Source organism: Lutzomyia longipalpis, chromosome 3 (genome assembly GCF_024334085.1).
Source record: "Lutzomyia longipalpis isolate SR_M1_2022 chromosome 3, ASM2433408v1".
Taxonomy (NCBI): Eukaryota; Metazoa; Arthropoda; class Insecta; order Diptera; family Psychodidae; genus Lutzomyia; species Lutzomyia longipalpis.
The window spans coordinates 11,078,854-11,096,575 of NC_074709.1; the positions used below are offsets into that span (position 1 = coordinate 11,078,854).

At 38.4% G+C, this 17,722-nt stretch overlaps 1 protein-coding gene and 2 long non-coding RNA genes across 7 annotated transcripts; 2 read left to right on the forward strand and 1 right to left on the reverse strand.

Annotated features, from left to right (window-relative positions):
- Positions 1 to 241: 241 nt before the first annotated feature.
- LOC129792151 (uncharacterized) lies at positions 242 to 669 on the forward strand. Its single transcript, XR_008750780.1, has 2 exons — positions 242 to 525; positions 618 to 669. It is a non-coding gene; the product is annotated as an uncharacterized LOC129792151 (long non-coding RNA).
- Positions 670 to 2,533: 1,864 nt separating this feature from the next.
- LOC129792075 (protein disabled) lies at positions 2,534 to 17,490 on the reverse strand. Of its 5 annotated transcripts, none has more exons than XM_055830798.1 (9): positions 17,236 to 17,490; positions 16,262 to 16,377; positions 15,736 to 16,179; positions 12,883 to 13,041; positions 9,963 to 12,801; positions 9,767 to 9,865; positions 8,227 to 8,467; positions 7,553 to 8,164; positions 2,534 to 4,965 (listed from the first exon to the last, which is right to left on the reverse strand). In XM_055830798.1, the coding sequence occupies exons 1-9, from the start codon at positions 17,246 to 17,248 to the stop codon at positions 3,690 to 3,692; spliced, it is 5,799 nt and encodes a 1,932-aa protein (XP_055686773.1). In that variant the 5' UTR covers positions 17,249 to 17,490; the 3' UTR covers positions 2,534 to 3,689. The 5 variants fall into 5 exon arrangements, with proteins under 5 accessions (XP_055686773.1, XP_055686772.1, XP_055686770.1 ...); XM_055830797.1 differs by having other exon boundaries at positions 7,553 to 8,140; positions 17,212 to 17,490; XM_055830795.1 differs by having other exon boundaries at positions 17,212 to 17,490.
- On the forward strand, positions 6,787 to 7,476 carry LOC129792150 (uncharacterized). Its single transcript, XR_008750779.1, has 2 exons — positions 6,787 to 6,908; positions 7,259 to 7,476. It is a non-coding gene; the product is annotated as an uncharacterized LOC129792150 (long non-coding RNA).
- Positions 17,491 to 17,722: the final 232 nt, after the last annotated feature.

Below are 17,722 nucleotides of genomic sequence, written 5' to 3' on the forward strand. Positions count from 1 at the left end.
GCACCACATTCTTCTGTTCACTAGCGACGTTTCGGCAATATATTTAATTGCCATCTTCAGGCTCTATTGAAATACAAAGGTAAATTACAGGTCAGGCTCACGGAAAAATACAAAATTATTTAAAATCTCTTTCACAAGCGCAGCAAAACACTTACAGAAACAAGTATGTAGCACTATGTCATAGAAAACAGGAGGAAAAGTTGGAAAAACCAACATTGAACACGACAAAACTGTGAGCATTGCTCTTTGTCACACACACACGCACACATACATGGAGGCATCGCAGATCCCGCTGGATGCTTTGGTTCACTGTGAGCCAATTTCGGCCACTCAGTGACTCTGCGACTTGCGCAATGGAAAGATTGCTGGAAATCCGTCTGATTTCGCAGCTTTTTGTATTTAGCATTTTAATGTAAGAATTTTAATGTTTTCTCCAAGAGATGCTCACAGTTTTGTCGTGTTCAATGTTGGTTTTTCCAACTTTTCCTCCTGTTTTCTATGACATAGTGCTACATACTTGTTTCTGTAAGTTTTTTGCTGCGCTTGTGAAAGAGATTTTAAATAATTTTGTATTTTTCCGTGAGCCTGACCTGTAATTTACCTTTGTATTTCAATAGAGCCTGAAGATGGCAATTAAATATATTGCCGAAACGTCGCTAGTGAACAGAAGAATGTGGTGCTTAGTTTTTCTGGCTGCTTTTCCGAATTTTCCCCAAGTATCAGTAAAAGATTCGGAAAATTTAAAAAAAATTCTACTAAAATGCACCATAATCTAAGAATATTTTTTCTGGATTTTTATTATATTTTTTTATATATTTTTTGTAATGTAAAACAATTTTGTGAAATAAAATCGAGTTCATTTATTATTTTTGTTTAGAGCCAAATTATTTTTTTTTTAATATTTTTTTTTCACTTATAATGATTTTTAAGTATTTTTTTCTTTAAGAAGCTATTAAAAATATATTTTTTAATTTTTTAATAATAAATATTAGATTTGTCCAATACATTGTCCTGAAATTCCGCAGACAATGTCGGCGAAAGTTCTTTTGCTGGGTGCAATGAGAAAACTCGGTGACATTTCATGTCAAAGATTTTCAATTTCTGTCTTCAGAAGAAGAAATTGATCTATTTTCTTGCTAATTTCCAGCAATGCATGCCATGTAATGCCATGAAACATTGATCCAGATACTCTGGATTCTATGCTACCTCATATTTGTCCACAGCTAGAAGAAAATTCGCTGGGAAATTCCCTATTTATGTGAAGCTTCCCATTGTTTACATTTTTGGGGACGTTGCCGCGAGGTAATCGCTACGTAATAACGCGACGTCGCAAAATTACCTAATTGGTCGCGAAAATTACCAACGAATACATCTTATGATTTTATGCATTTTTAGCTATATTTACGCCCACGAATCCACTAAAATATCCTTGCTCTCCCATAAAATGAAGATAGAGCAAGTAATTTGATTAAATAATTAAATATTTGGGCTATTTTGGGAAGGTAACAATCTTCCATTGCGAGTGTGGTCGCGGTTACGTCGCAATATGACCATTCGGTTACCATGCATTCATGAGGTCGCGAGATTACCAAATTGGTCACAAATGTTACCATGGGGTATGCTTCATTATTTTTAGCATAATTTATCATTTTTATGCCAACCAATGCATTGAATTATCCTTGCTCTTCTATAAAATGAATATCTAGCAGGTTATTTGATGAAATAATTAAATATTTAGTCAGTTTTTGCAAGGTAACAATAGGTCATTGAGAGTGTGGTCACGGCGACGTTGCGCGCGACCATATTGCGACGTTATGCCTACCATTTGTTCACGACGTCACAAGATTACCAAATTAGTCGCAAAAATGACCAAATGTTCTATTTTGATAAAAAACTAAATTATTGAAGTATTTTTGAGGATAATTTGTATTGGTAATTCATATTTTCTCATTTTATGATTTTTACAAGAAAAATTGCATTAGAAATGTGAAAATTTTGTACAATTTGCACAAAAATGTTTTCATGGTAATTTTTGTGACGTAAAGGTTTCGTAACAGCGACGTCGCAGCCGCTACCATATCGGTTGGTAACAAGGCGACGTAAAGGTTACGTCGGCAGAACGTTGTGTGACCAAATCAGCTCTCTGGTGGTCACAAAATGTTACATGGGATTTAGTCAATTTGTTACACCATAGTTTGACAGGGTCAAGGACTTTGCTAAAATCTTTTTTTTTCCAATTTATATGAACAAGAAAAAAAAGAAAAATCAGACTCAAAAAAATTTTTTGTGCGTGATAAAATTAATGTTCTTTTATAGGGGAAACCGGGGTAATTAGTTGTAAAAAAATCAGTCAGATTTACTCTAAAATTAACAGTAGAGCCAGAAAGCTTTCAAAAAAAATTATGTACTTCATTCACAAAGAGAAAAAAGTAAAATCCTTCGTACTCGAACCTGTGACCTTTTGGATGCTAACGCGAATGCTTTACCCATTGCACCACAAGCTTCAAACATTAAAAATCGAAACAACCTTCAGTTTTTTCTACAATAATTGTTTATTCATTGAAATTTTGATCATTTTGTGATATACAACTAACAAAAATATTCCATTATCGAAAGCCAATGCAATTTACATGTAATTGAATTTTATTAATTGAATATCTACGTTTTTTGGTATCATTTTTTTTTCTTCAAAGAATTTTCATGAGAATAAAATAAAGTATTTTTTTGTTCTTAAAATTGTTCTTTAAAATTTCTTTTTTTAAATATGAAAAATATAACACAAATATCAAACACGATAGATTGGAAACGTTTAGTTTGTTTTTTTTAAGTATTTTTTGGTTATTCAATTAGGGCATTTTTTTAAATTTATATTTTGCATTCAACAACGGAAAAAGGAGTATTTTTTTTGTTATTAAAACGTGTATACTTTTTTTTGTTCACAATTCTTCTTCTTTACACAATTAATTGTTATTTACAAATATCTAAAAAAAAATATCATACTTATTTCTTTTAATTCATTCTTTTTTTCTTTCTTTAATTTTTACAAACAAACAACTAAAAAATTATTTTTAAAAAAAATTGAATTTGAGAGACAAAAGATTATTATTTTATAAAAACCACAAAAAATATCTTTTCTGAAAAAAAAAATATTGCAAATATGGCAAAACATGAGAAAAAGAAAACTTTTATCACGGATTATAATGCATTGAAGATTTGATTAATTAATATTAATATTTATTATTAGTTTTGTTCTATATCGGATTAAAATGCGGCTTCTTGTTAAAATCACGAGTATTTTCCTTTTTAAAAAAAACGTTCTTTTCACATCCTTTTGTTGGGAAATAATAAAAAAATAAAAAGATCAGCAAGGATAGGATGGCTAAGTAAGAGATTTTTCTTCTTCTTTCATTTATCTATTAAAATCTTCACTGAAATATTGCTGGAATTATTTTATCTTCCCCACACAGGGTGGTTCTTAATTCTCCTTTCACTTCTTCAAAAATGTATAATACGAAATATTTTTTTAAAATGTTGTTTTCATTTAAAAATTACAAAATTCTGTATTTGACTTTGTGACGCAAAATGCTGTCGAGGGTGTATTTAATGGTTAAGATCTTCTGCATTAGCTTCAAGCTGGTGCGCATCTTCTTCCCCGTACGCTGCTCCGGCTCCCGCCCAATGCGTGGGCATCAGATATTGTCGTCGAAATTTGCAAAATTCTTCTCCCACTTGCACGCTGTCTCCTTCTTCTTCTTCTTCCCCTCGTCCTTTTCCACCTCTGCAAAGAAGTCATCATCCTCAAAGGGATCATCGACTTTCTTTGCAAAAATATTAACTGATTCGGATTTCTTGAGGTGCTCCATATTCCCACGATTTGCCGTAACTTTGAGTGATTTCTTCGGCAATTCAGCACTCCATTGATCCTCATTCTCCCCACTCAGCTCAGCTTTGCTGAAATCATCCTCAAACATGTGCTGAACATTCTCATCGAAGCGCAATTTTGTATTTGACGGCGTACTAAAGCCACCGGAATCAAATGAATACGTCCCCCCGGCGGTGTGGGGACGCGGGGACTCCTTAGAGTCGGAGAAATCATTTGAGAAACGATAGGATTTCCCATTTGACGGTGAATTGAAGTCACTCTCAAATCCCTGCTCTTCGTCAAAGTTAAATTTGCTACTTGTCGTACTTCGGGGTGTATCTTCGTATTCCTCAAAGTCAAATTCACGCCTATAGTGCCCCTTTGCTGCCTTCAGGGCACCCTCGTCGAATGTTGCAAACTTCTGCGGTTGCTGCCCAACAAACTTCCCCTCCGCCACCGGTGGGACGACTTCATCGAAATACGCTTCACGATGCTTCTTGAAACGCCTCTCCGACGACTCCTGCCCACGCAGTGTCTCCCCCATTGAACGTGTCTCTGACCTTGGGGTGGAACTCTTGAAGAATTGTTGCTTCGTCATGCTGTAGTAGGACCCTTCGGGTTCCTGCGCACGCACATCATCAAAATCATAGTAATCATCACTCCTACCGCCACTCCGTGTATACCGGAGTGATGCATAATTGACCCGTGGATCGACATCCTTCCCACGGACACGTGTCTTCTTCCTAAAGCGCCTATCCTTCTCCCCGTCGGACCCCGAGAGCGCTGTGGCGTGGCTCAGCATTCGCCTATTCTCCGCAAGACGCCTCTCGGATTCACTTGCACTCGCTGGACGCTTCCATGCGGCCACTGATGGTGCCTTAACCACCTGCCCCGTTGGTGTGAGATCCTCCCCATCCCACGGTGATGATCCACTACTTTTCCTCGGTCTCGGCACACCACCCTGCGGGGGACGCTGGAGACTCCTTGTATCACCCGGACGACGTGTTCCCATGTCCCCGTCTGAATCCTGCTCATACCCATCATCTTCAGTACTTCTACGCATTCCCTTCCTCAAACTTCGTGTTTTCTCAGCTGACAAGTATCTGGAAGGGAAGTAAATTCAATTGAATTTATGAAATTAATTTCTTTATAGTGGAGGTCGTAAAAATTGAGCCCCTATTTGCAGAAATAGAATCTTATAATAATTTCATGATAAAAATAAGATTTATTCTTTTCAATGTTATATTTCAAAGCTTTCAATAGTTTTTTCCAAAAAAAAAATTGAAATAAAAAATGAATTTTTGCAAGGAAAAAGTAGTAGAGGGCTATCGGTATGCATTGAAACGTTAGAGTACTTTTTGCACATGTAAATGTATAAGAATACATAGCTAAAGAATATTTGAATGAATCTGATTAAAATCTTTTAATTATGCCGTCTAATCTGTCTTGATTCTACTAAAAAAAACTTTTTCTTATAATAATCAATTTTCTATTCTTTTGCAGAAGTTGTCAAAATTGAGTTCTTTGTTTGTTTTATTCTCATTTTTTTACTTCAAAAATAACCTTAAGGAGGGTCTCTTGGGAAATCTATTAGAATTTACACATTTTTAATGTTGTCATTTTTTTGGGGTTTTTCTTAAACTTGGATATCCGATGATGGTTACATTTGTAGCCTAGTTATTGAAGTGTAAGAAAATCACTTTTCGCCATCTTAGATGCGACGCCATCTTGAGATTTTCCTCAAAACACAAAGGTAGGTTTTTCTCAGGATCTACTGGATGGATTTTGATGGGGTAAAAAGCAAATGAAAGAGGACATACCCGTGCAGATTTTGATGTACCAGAATTTTGAATTTCCATTCTGGGGCTGAGAAAAGTGCAAAAATGTCAAAAACTTGTGAACAAAAGTCACATTTTTCCACTTTTCTCAGCCCCAGAGTGGAAATTCAAAATTCTGGTACATCAAAATTTGCACTGGTATTTCCTCTTTAATTTGCTTTTTACCCCATCAAAATCCATCCAGTAGATCCTGAGAAAAACCTACCTTTGTGTTTTGAGGAAAATCTCAAGATGGCGTCGCATCTAAGATGGCGGAAAACGATTTTCTTACTCTTTAATGCTAAGTCTTTAAATGTCACCAACACTTGAAAACCGAGTTTAAGAAAAACCCCAAGAAAAATAAAAATATTTAATTTCACCAGCTCTCAAAAGAGACTCCCCTTAAATGCTGCAGCTTATGCTCTGTAAGAAATATTTGCAATAAAAGATCAAAATTTCTTTATTTCTTTTGAAGAATTATGTAATTGAATAAATTATTTTGAACAATTTTCAGGCTCTTGGATCAAATTACAAAAATTACTTTTCTAATCATTAACAATTCACAGTAAATCAAATTATTCAGATCTTCCTCTTTTAATTCTATGGAAAGGGTTCTTGATCCTTAAAGTGTCCAAAGACAGGTAGATACTAAATGTTGTCATACAGAATTTAGATTACTGCTTACCTGGATTTTCTTCTTTTCTCACAAAAAGATGTTTTATTCCACAAAAATGCGAAGAAATTTTGCAACAACCACCAGTAACCTTCACACACAGACTCTTCATTAAATCTTCACCAATTTGAGCACACAATAAAATGAATTTCACTTCAACTTCCTCACTTCACTTCAATTCAAATAAATTATTGCTCCATTTCAACGACCATCACTATGATTTTTACCTCAATTTTAAAAGATTCGCATTTTGACGATGAAGTAAGATTTATTATTATTGCACAAACTCTCTGTGGAATTATTAATAATTTATTGAACTCCCATCCATTCATCACGATCATCTCTTATCGCACGAATTTTGCTGACAACAAACTTTTTGCAGTGAATGAAAAATCTCTTTGAACGATTAATAAAACATCCCGCAGTTGGGAATAGTCGTCAGTCATACAGCTGCACTCCAACTATGAGGATTCTCTTTGTGATTTTAGCCATTCTTATGGCAGCTTGTGCTGCTCGGCACCACCATCGTGGCCATCAAGTTCACATTCAAGCTTCGGTGAGTTTGATAAAAATCTTTCTTCTAATTCTTTTTAGTGCAAAATATTCAGTGAAAGTGAAGAAGAACAAAAAATTCTATCTGTAGCACGAAGTTCATGCAACAAGAACCTTTCCAAGCTCACAACATCGACGTTTGAGCACTCACAACGGTGGTGGTGGACTTTCGCATGATTATATAAATCAGTACACGTCAAATCTGTGGCAAACGAAGAATTTTCTCTCCAAGGATCAAATTTGAATGAAATATCCTTTAAAATTTGTTTTTATTTTGTGAAAAATATATAAATTTGTTTCTCTTTTATTTGTTTCTTTTTTTTTTGTTAATTTTTGAATGATTTTTTCTTGTAGCACGAACACGAAAATCATGCAAATGCGAACAATCATCATGTTGATCATCATTCTGAGGGATCTAATTGGTGGTACAATGTCCCCCACTATGACTACTACGGACGTGAGCACCTTTCCAAGCCCTGAAAGGACTTCTTTGCCCTCCGTTTTCCCTCCAATAAAATGATGTGAAAATAAAAAAAAATCCCCAAAAATCGTCTGAGGGGAAAATTCGAATATTTTCTTTCTTTTTTTTCTCCGCGATCTTTCTTTAAAAACTCTTTGAGAAAAATAAATAAATAAATAAAATCATACCTGGTACGATCGATGTAGTCATCCCTCATCATCTCCAGACTCCCGTACGTTGCATCGCGTGCGCTGAATTCCCGTTGACTCAACCTTCCGCCGCAACCACTGTCGTAGGACTCTCCACTCTCGCGATCGAAGCTCTTGCGATCGTAGTAGTAGTCTCGCTGCTTGATACGATCGCGACTACTGCTCCGTTCAAATGCCCCCGCAGCTGTGCCAGCCTCAAAGACATCCACATAGTCCTTCCGCGATGCCTTTCCGCGTGCCATTTCGTAAGCTTCAGCATCGTCGTACGCCTCAAAGTCATAATCCCCCCGCCCGTAGGAGCCGCCGCCCCCGTAGTACTTCCTCTTGTCATACCCACGTCCCGGATAGGTGCTCTTGTGTTCCCGCTTCTCATACGGCGGCCCATACGTGCTGCGTTCGTATGAGCTGCGATCGAACGACCGTGGACGCTCATCATCCTCCGTGGGGGACCAATTGTGGGGATCTGCATGATACCACGCCCCATCGGCACCCTCGAATGTCTCCCGGCTGCGTGTCATGGGCATCTTGGGGCGCCGTTCGCGCTTCTTGTTGAACTCCATTTCGTACCTGTTGCAAGAACAACAACCAAAACTTTCTTCTCGTTCCTCTTCGGCCCTCCCTTTTGTGCATTCTCCCGCCCCATCTATACTTACTCGTAGTCCTCATCGCACGAATTCATCCGTCTGCCGTGACGCATGTAGTGCCCATGACGATCCGTGGCAAGAGGTGGTCGTCGGCGGTAGTCAGCTGCTGGGGTGTCTTCATCCCACGGACTGACATCACGCGACGATGACGAGGTGTGCCCACGTGGGGGCCAACGACGCCCAAAATCTCCTTCACCCTTCCAATCATCCTTATCCGATGAGCACGGACTCTCGCCATTCTTTGAGGGATCTTTGGGGTTTAAAATTAAAGTTTAAAGAAAAATATTTTTAAAAGTTTCTTAATTTAACGTTTGAGCTCTTCAAGAGATTTCTTTTTAGATATTTTTAGAGTTTTAGAGATAGATTTTGACAAAAATCTTTTATTTTCTTTTTTTTTTTTTTTACAATTCTTCAGTTATTAAGACTTTTTGACATTTTTTAGAGAATCTTTTTTTTTTCTACAGATTTTCAAAGATCTTTCTATTTTTTTTGAACAACAAATTCTTTGTTTTTCTTTTATAGAACAATTTAAAAAAATATTAACGAATCTTAGAAATCTTCTTTAAGAGAATTAAATTTTAGGGTCGATTCTGATCAAAATCTTTTATTTATTTTCTTACAATTCGTCAATTCGTCAATTCGACAATTCGTTGAGGATCGAGGTTTCTAACCTCAAAAGTTTGTCCTTGATTTTCTCTAAAAAGAAAATATTTTTTCAAGTTTTCTTTCGACGATCTTGAAGTAATTGAACTTCCCTTAGTACGAAATGTTAAATAGATTTTAATTCTGCGACGATTGAAAAATGTCGAATTGGCCACTTTGTCCAGCAAAATCCTCCAATGATTAAAAAAAATGATTTTAAAGGATTATCACAATTTGTTTCTTTCTTTATTCGTGATTTATGTGAAAATTGAATTTCTGGAGCTTTTTAAAGATCTTTCTGACTCTTTTTTGGAACAACAAATTCTTTAATTTTCTTTTTCATCAACAGAAAGATTTAAAAACATTAACTGTCAAAATCTTACAACAACTTTTAACTTGTTAGAAAAGAAAAGAAAAGATTTTTAACAGATTCAACCACTTAAATTAACTTTCCAGTCAAAACTTTTTAAAGCCGTTCAAAGAAAATTATTGAAATGTTATTTTGTTTTTTAATTCTTTTTAAATGACCTCAAATTTAATATTTGACACCCAAAGACGATTTTAAGGCTTCAAATTTTTAATTTAAAAGCAAAAATCTTTATTGTGGGAGTCAAACGCGGGATCTGACCTTTAGAAAATACTCTTTTATTACTTCTGCGACGTTTCGGAGCTTTATTTCTCCGCAGAGCCTGAGGAAGGAGAAATAAAGCTCCGAAACGTCGCAGAAGTAATAAAAGAGTATTTTCTAAGGGTGAGATCCCGCGTTTGACTCCCACAACATTGTAAATTGACCGAATCTCCAACATTACAAAAATCTTTAATTATTTTTAATTGAATTAAATGAAAATTATTAAAACACAAAGAAAATGAAAATAAACTTTTATAAATTGTCTCATTTATTCCTCACCTCGTGGGCTCCTTGCTTGGGGTTCCTTATCTTCAGATGGAGCATCAAAGACAGCCCAAGAGTCGCTGTTAACTGGTGTTGGTTTCCCTTTTTGGGCATCTGCAAGATAAATAAATTTATCATTTAATAAAATCTTTTAAATTTCTTTCTTTTCAAGCTTAATTTTTGCGTTTTTCGGGTAAAAATGAATTTTTACCTTCACTTCTGTCGATGTCTGGTGACGATGCACAAACCACGTCACTCAGAGAGCCAGACTGCCGATGAGTTTCGAGGATATTGCTGACACCCTGAGATTGTGGGATGGTGGGAGACTTCGCCGTTGATCCCTGTTGCATGACTAGACCATCAATGGGGGATTTCGTCAGTGGTGACCGTTGCAGTGGTGATCGCGCCACAGGGGACTTCTGAATGGGAATCGGAGACGTTGACATGTCCGTCACTGTAGTCTTGGCCGGGTGCTCAACAGGCTGATGGGATGGCGCTGTAGTTTGCAGCGTTGGGGATTTCGCTTGTGGGAGAATCGGGGTGGTTTGTTGCAAACGAATCGGTGATGTGGAAGCATTCTGGGCTGTGGCAGCCACGGGAGATTTTGACGGAGACAATCGACTGTCGAGGGAGAGATTCGAAATTGCCCTATTCATCAGCTCATCAATCTCAAGATCATCCTTTGCCCCACCTGTGAGGCTACTACTGCTCACTGCGGGTATTGTTGCATCCAGCAGTGAGGGCATTCCTCCATTCTTCTGCTGCTCACCCATTTCCTCGTGATCTTCCTCTTCCTCCTTCAATTCACCCGATTGCTGCTGCTGCTGCTGATCCTCCCCATCTGAGAGCTGCGACGTCACCACCGTGGCAGACGTTGGAGCTCTATCGAAGAGATCTTCAACGAGAATTATATCCCTCAGGGCAGCATAGCGATCTTTGGCCTGTGCAATAGCTTCCGTGATTTTTGTATCAATCTTCGTGGGTGGAAACATCCCACCACCACCCCCCTCCTGACCACTTTCCGGGGAACTCTCAACCGTTGCAATGGGACTAATTCTCTCCAGAGTATCTTCGAATTTATCCTCTTCCCTATCTTCCGGGGTATCCTCATCCTTACTCACGGTATCCATTATTTCCCGGAACACCGCATACCTATCCACGGAGGACATCTGCAGAATGGGCTGCGGGGGCTTTATGTCAACCCCCTCGAAGTTTGCCACGAAAGTCTGCGTGCCAAAATTCTCATCGTCATCGAATTTTGCCACAAACAGCTGATCATCGTTCTTCTGGTCGAAGTTCACCTTGAAAACAGCTGCCGGTGGTGGTGGTGCTGGCTGCTGTGGGGCCCCCAGGGGTGGAGTCTTCTTGGCATTCTCCAGAAAGTCCGACAAGTACGTTGTCAGCTCCACCAGGGTCATTGTGCTGAGTTTCGTTACGGGAACATTGAGTTTTGTCGCAAGCTCATCAATTCCCAGCGTTAGAAGTTGGCTCAGTGTAATGTCCGGAAGCACTGGTGGGGCCTCCGTGGGGGCTTTCTCTGCTTTCACCGGGGCACTTCTCACTTCAACCGTTTCAATCTTCCTCCCGCGTGTCTTTGTGCCGCTTTTTGCTTGAGGTGGTGGCAAAAGAATCGGCATGTCGTTCTTTGGAAGTGGCGTGAGGTAATCCTCATCATCTGTGGGCTTCTTCTCTGGCCTCCCGGGGCCCGGGTAGTTCCCATCTGAGCGCCCAACACGACGAGATGGTAGCGGAAGGGGTGGGGCACCTGCATTGGATGCCTTTGTGCCTTTCCCCAGCACATAGTCGTACCTCTCACGACTCCCAGATGTCCGGGAACTCGGACGAATGACAATATCCCCAAATTGCTTCTTTGGCGGCAGTGGTGGTGGCTCAACGTGCGACGCATCCGGACGTGGTGGCGGTTCCGGAGCTGTTTCCGTCTCACTCATTGAATCGGACTCCTGCAGACGACGCATGTTTATGCTATTTGAGTCGCGCTTTGAGAATTTCTGCCCAAAGAGATGTGGCTTCATCATCTTCTTCGAACTTATGCTACTAATCACATCCACGGTGTTCTGCTTGAAGACACTCGGGCGATTCCGGATGATGGCGGACGCCGATGTGGGTGAATCGGAATTTTGACGATCCACCTTCTTGGGGCCACCCATGTACGATGGCCAACTCTCCGGCGGCAGGGACACCTGAAGGGGCCCATTGAACACCCCATCGCGCGCCTCATCATCCTGCTGCGGCGGCATCTTCGTGTCTTCAGCTGAGATTTTGGTATCAGGCAATACTGTTGTTGTGTTGGTCTTGGACGAAAAGCTCGACTTGCGATCGCCGAAGGAGAAGTCAAAGGGATCAATGGTGACCTTGGCAAAGTCCTCATCATCCATAAAGGGATCAATGTGTCCCTTTGCGAAGGGATCAGCAATTTCCTTCGCATCATCAGTCTTTCCGCCATCGCCGCCACTCCGATTCACATCATCCCTCTTCTCCTGCACCGGATGCACGGATTCAAACATGGCGAGATCAATGTCACTAATCCCACTATCATGAGCCACCACCACCCTACTCTCTTCCCCATCTACGGGCCCCCCACTGCCACCGAGACTCGAGAAAGTCGCTGCAAATCCCACCTCAGGGCCCGAAAGCTCCCGCAGAACCTTCTTCGGGGGATTCTTTAGGTCCTGAAAGAAGAATTTCTTATCCACATACGGCCTAGTACGTCCTGTACCCAATGGATCGAGATCCGTAAATGCATCAGAGAACTTCGACAGCCCATCATTGCCACCCAAATTACTCCCAGTACTCGTGGAAGTTATCAATGCCTCCTCAAATCCCTTCTCTTCCGCCCCATCATCTGCTGCTGGCACTGCCTTTGGCTCCTCAAACACCGCTTCTGCCTCTCCTGCAATCCAATCCTCATTACTCGTCTGCCCAGCAGATGAAAGCTTCTCCTCCACTCTCTCCTCCGTGGGGGGTTTAAGGGGTTTAGAATGACGCGATCGCGAAGATTCCGGTGGTGGCAGTAAATTGTATGATTGATGCTGAACCCCCAAATAAATTATGGAAATTAGCGGAAAAACTTTATTTTCTCTGCAGGGATTTTTTTCCCCTCCAAGACTTACCGGAAATTTAGTAAATGAATCCCCAAATGGATCCTCACTGTCCACTGACTTTGATGGCACCTCATTTGGCGTTATTCTCTCCATTTGCGTTATACCACGCTGAATGGAACTCAACTCTTGCTCCAAATCCACCAAATCTGCCACTGATTCCGGAGAAAGCTTTTTTTTTTACGCGAAATAAATAATTTTATTTTCTTAATTAATGATTTTATGTGATCTCTCCTATTGCTGTGCTTCTTCTCTTTTAGCTGTGATTTTTCTCTTTCTAATTTTCAATGTATGATCTGTTGCTTGAAAATACTAAATAATATTGTCGGGAAGTTTAAAAGTTTTAGGCCTTCTTCGGAATTTTATTAAAGGATTTATATAAAATTCTGAAGAAATTCTTCAGCTGGTTTTGATGGAAAATCAAATTCTAAAAGTTCCTGAGATGATTTTTGATTTTTAGACGTTCTAAAAATTTTTAATGAACATTTCCAGAAATTATCAGTCCAGAAATCCTTAAAAACGTTCCCAGAATCTTATTGCTAATCAAGAAGTTTCTTCAATGTTTTCAGAATTTTTCTAGGTTCTACAAAGTCTAAAGAACACTAATATTTCATTAATTTAAACAATATTTTAATAAATAACATTTCTAGTTTCAGTTAGGATTTAGAAATTCTTGGAAAAATGTTTCTAAAAAAAATATTATTGGTCCAGAAGTTCAGAAAACTTTTCCAGAATATTTCTAAGGTTCCAGACCTCGTAAACAACGATGCCTTTATCTTTAATTTATCTTTATCTTTAAAATTTATCTTTAAAATTTCTGAACAAAAATGTTTCTACATTCCAGGGGGTAGACAAATACTCTATTTCCATAGGAATTCACTGCTCACTCGCTGAGACACCCAGGAAAATGCTTCAATCTGAAAAAATCCACCACCACTGGATAGATAATTTAATATTCTATCGATTGATAGCTTTTGAGGGGTGTCTCACGAAGATTAATGCACTAAAACTGATTTTAAACATTTTGATGCACTTTTTGGAAATAAAGTGACGTCATTTTCTTCCTTTAATTTCTCTGCAAACCGTCCGCCATTATTTGCTGTGTTCGGGTAAAAAAGGGCTTTGTCTACCCCCTGCTACATTCATTACTGTTTTAGAAATGTTCTAGAAAAAAAATCTGGAAAAGCTTTTCTAGATTATTAAACGATCCAGAGGTCCTTAAAGAACATTTCCAGAAATTATCAGTCCAGGAATTACTAAAAACGTTTCCAGAATTATTTTCTTCGCTCTAAATTCCCGAAGAACGTTTTAATACTTTTTCTTCGTTCCAGAAACTTCAGAAACGATTCTAGTTTGTTTTTAAATCGATAATAGAAGCTCGTAAAACGTTCCCAGAATTTTTCTCTTGGTTCTAAATTCTCAAACAATGTTTTATGACCTTTTTTTCATTCCAGAAGCTCATGAATTGTTTTTAGATTCCCTTTAAACGATAGAAACTCTAAAAAAGGTTTCCAGTATTTTTCTAGGTTCCAGAATTCCTTGAGAACACAGCTAGTTCATTTATTTAAACAATTTTTAAACAAAAAACGTTTCTTGCTTCATTAAGATTTAAGAAATTCCTGGAAAAACGTTCTTAGAATTTTATTATTGATCCAGAAGTTCTGGAAACATTCCCAGAATTTTCTAAGGATCCAGAACTCTTAAACAACGCTGCCAGAAATTTGTTTTTAAAATTCCCGACCAAAAAAGTTTCTAGATTCATTAGTGTTTTAGAAATGTTTTAGACAAGTTTTACTTGATTTTTTAACAATATAGCAATTCTGAATTAAGATTCCTAGAATTTTATTTTATTAGTCGAGAAGTTCCTAAAACGTTTCTAGAAATTTGTTATTGCCCCAGAAGTTCCTGAAACATTTTCAGAAGTTTTCTACGGTCCAGAACTCCAAATAAATTATTCCAAAAAATTAATTTATATTAAACATTTTTGAAAGAATCTTGTTCAAGAAAATTTTACATTCATAAATTTTTGAAGAACGTTTTAGGAATATTTTTAAGGATTCAGAACTCTTAAAGAACGCTACAAAAACTTTTTTTTTTATTTTATTAAATTCAAAAATAAGGGTATCTAGATTTTTGTTTACTTTCATAAATTCTTGAAGAACGTTTCTAGATAATTTATGTTTTAGAAGTTCCGAAAAAATGTTCCAAGAATTGTTTAAAAAAAAATCTTTAAGCTCTAAATCAGCCTAAAAGTATACAACCCACACAATTTACGTTCTAAAGAAGGCCAAAAACTATTGAACCGCATTCTTATTCAACAATAGGTCATAGTTTATTGCAACTCTGATAAGAAATCTCATTTTAAATTCAGTCATATCAAGAAAACTATTTTCCACTAAAGAAGCTTTATTTTATTAATTCCATAACATTCCCAAGTGGCCCAATTCCCTCAAGTAATTAACTCCTCTCTGTAAATTTTAATGATTTTACACAGCGCTACGAATGGGAAAGACCCGGAGAAGCATTATTTATGCATTCCATAAATTCCACTAATCTCCCAATTTGCTGCCCAATGCTATGTACAAACTAGAGGTGCTATCGACTGTGATAACACCACCAATGTAGTGCTAATGAAAAGAAAAGAACCTCAAGGCATGTTTTTGGGTGTTTTTTTTCTGACTCTCAAAATTCAATTTGAGAAGTTCTTTTTTTTATCTTTTGAAACATTGAGGGAGTTATTTTCCGCAATAATATAATTTAATAATTGCCAGCAATTGCTTGGGGAGATAGCAAAATGAGTTTTTGGGCTGCCATTAATGGCCTTTGGGATGAAACCGTCGCTGGAATGTTGTGTAAATGACTCACCTCAGGTCTAATGGCACTCTTACTGGCTGCACCGGACATCTCGTGACTCTTGCCGTAGCTACTCGTGTCCACGGTGCGCGTGAGCGTGATGGGATGATGCTCATGGATGGTTTTACTCTGTATGTTCTGGCGTGCAAGCTCAATTTCCTTCTTCTTCAGCTCAAAGACCACCTGGAAGAGATCACGCATGGCCAGAACCACCTGACTGGCCGCCTTGTCGGTCTTAATGCCAAAGAAGCGATGCCCACTGTCGGGGGAGCCGAAAATGTAGCCAAATGCCCGGGAATCCGTCATATCTTGGGCAATGAAGGAAATCTTGTGGACAGGATGATGGTAGAGGGAATCACCGGTCTTTTCGTCCCGCAAACGAAGCCCATCGATGGTCACGTGAATTGTGATTCTCTGCTTGTGCTCCCCAGCAGCCCTAATGGCCATTTTGAGGTCCTGCCCAGGCACAAAAGGAAGCAAATCAATTATTGGAATCGACCACAAAACATTTACTATTCTATAGAGTCAGCAAACTCACCTGAAGGGCTTCCTGGCACATCCGATCACCACGAGCCTCACCCACTTCCAGAATCCCTATGAGTTTTGCCTTGAAGCTCACGCCATCACCAAAGAATCTCCCCGGATCGTTACGGTCTATCAGGGAAGAAAAGAGAAGAAAAGATAAATTGCGGAAGTTCTTCTCACAGCAAACTGATTAGACTCCTTTTATGCAATCAATCTCTGCTAATCTGTGGTGTGTGATTGTGTGTCAAGTGAGCGGTGCATTAGTTTACAGAAGGAAGTTCCCTGAACTCTTCAATCATTACTTTTCTGCACTTCCTGATTCACGGGCATCCTGCTTTCTGCTTTTCCGGCCAAATTACTACGCCACAACCCTCATTGTTTCTCCGTCACTTTCACCACCAATACTTGCTCTGTTTGCACGAGATCTCTCCTCTTCTGACCACTTTCCGCAGTGAGGTCAAATTAATTCACAAAATAATATATTTTCTTCTTCACTTCTTCTTCTTTCTTCCCAACGACGTCACAGGCCTCTTGTATTAGGTTTGCAAAATGCGCATGAAATTTTCAAATGTTTTCTGTGAAATGTTTCAGAAGTATTTTTTTAAGATTTCAAAGAATTTTATTTTTTGATTAAAAATTTAAAGAGTTAAAAAAAAATAAAAGATTTCATAGAGTTTCATGAAATTATTTGAAAGAAATCCTGAAAAGAAAACTTTACAAAAAAGAAAAAGAAAATCAGCGGGACATTTCCTCGCCCTCGCGATAAAAACAAAACAAATTGTAATAAATTTCCGCGACTGCGGGGGTGTTGCAATCAGTGACGTCACTGTTTCGCACGAATCCCACGCGAATCATGGCGAAGGTGCACGAATGAAAAATTCAGGAAAATTTGTGATTTTTTTTTGGTACTTTGTGGTGATTTGTAGGATTTTCGTGAAAAGTCAACAAGGAAAACACACTCACATTTGCAGGGACTTGTTTTCTTACGCAATGTCTGCATTTCGAAGTACTCCAGTTTGCTGGCTTTTCTTCACACGGAAACTCCTTGCACGAACATTTTCCACCACACACACCTTTTTGTTTCTCTACCTTCACACCCCCGAATTGGACACTTTTCCACCCCTAATGGACCACAAACCCACACTTGGGGTCCCTCGGATGCTTTTTGTGTGACACAACCCGCGGGAAATGCTTGATTTTGGGGTGAAAAGATGAAAATTTTCCGAAACGAGAATGATGGAAAACCGGCCGAGCAGCGAATTATCGATTTAACTTCTTCGCCACACATTTTCCGTTTATGGGAAATTCAATTTTCTTTGAATTTCAAATGCCCGTTTTACTAATCTTTCTATTATAAATTTCATGAAAGTTTTCATTCCACAAAATTCTAGAATAGAGGAAGTTTTAAATGTTTATTTTATTTTAAATAAAATTAGAACTTAATATGATTTCAGAATAAAAGTTCTAAATTCTT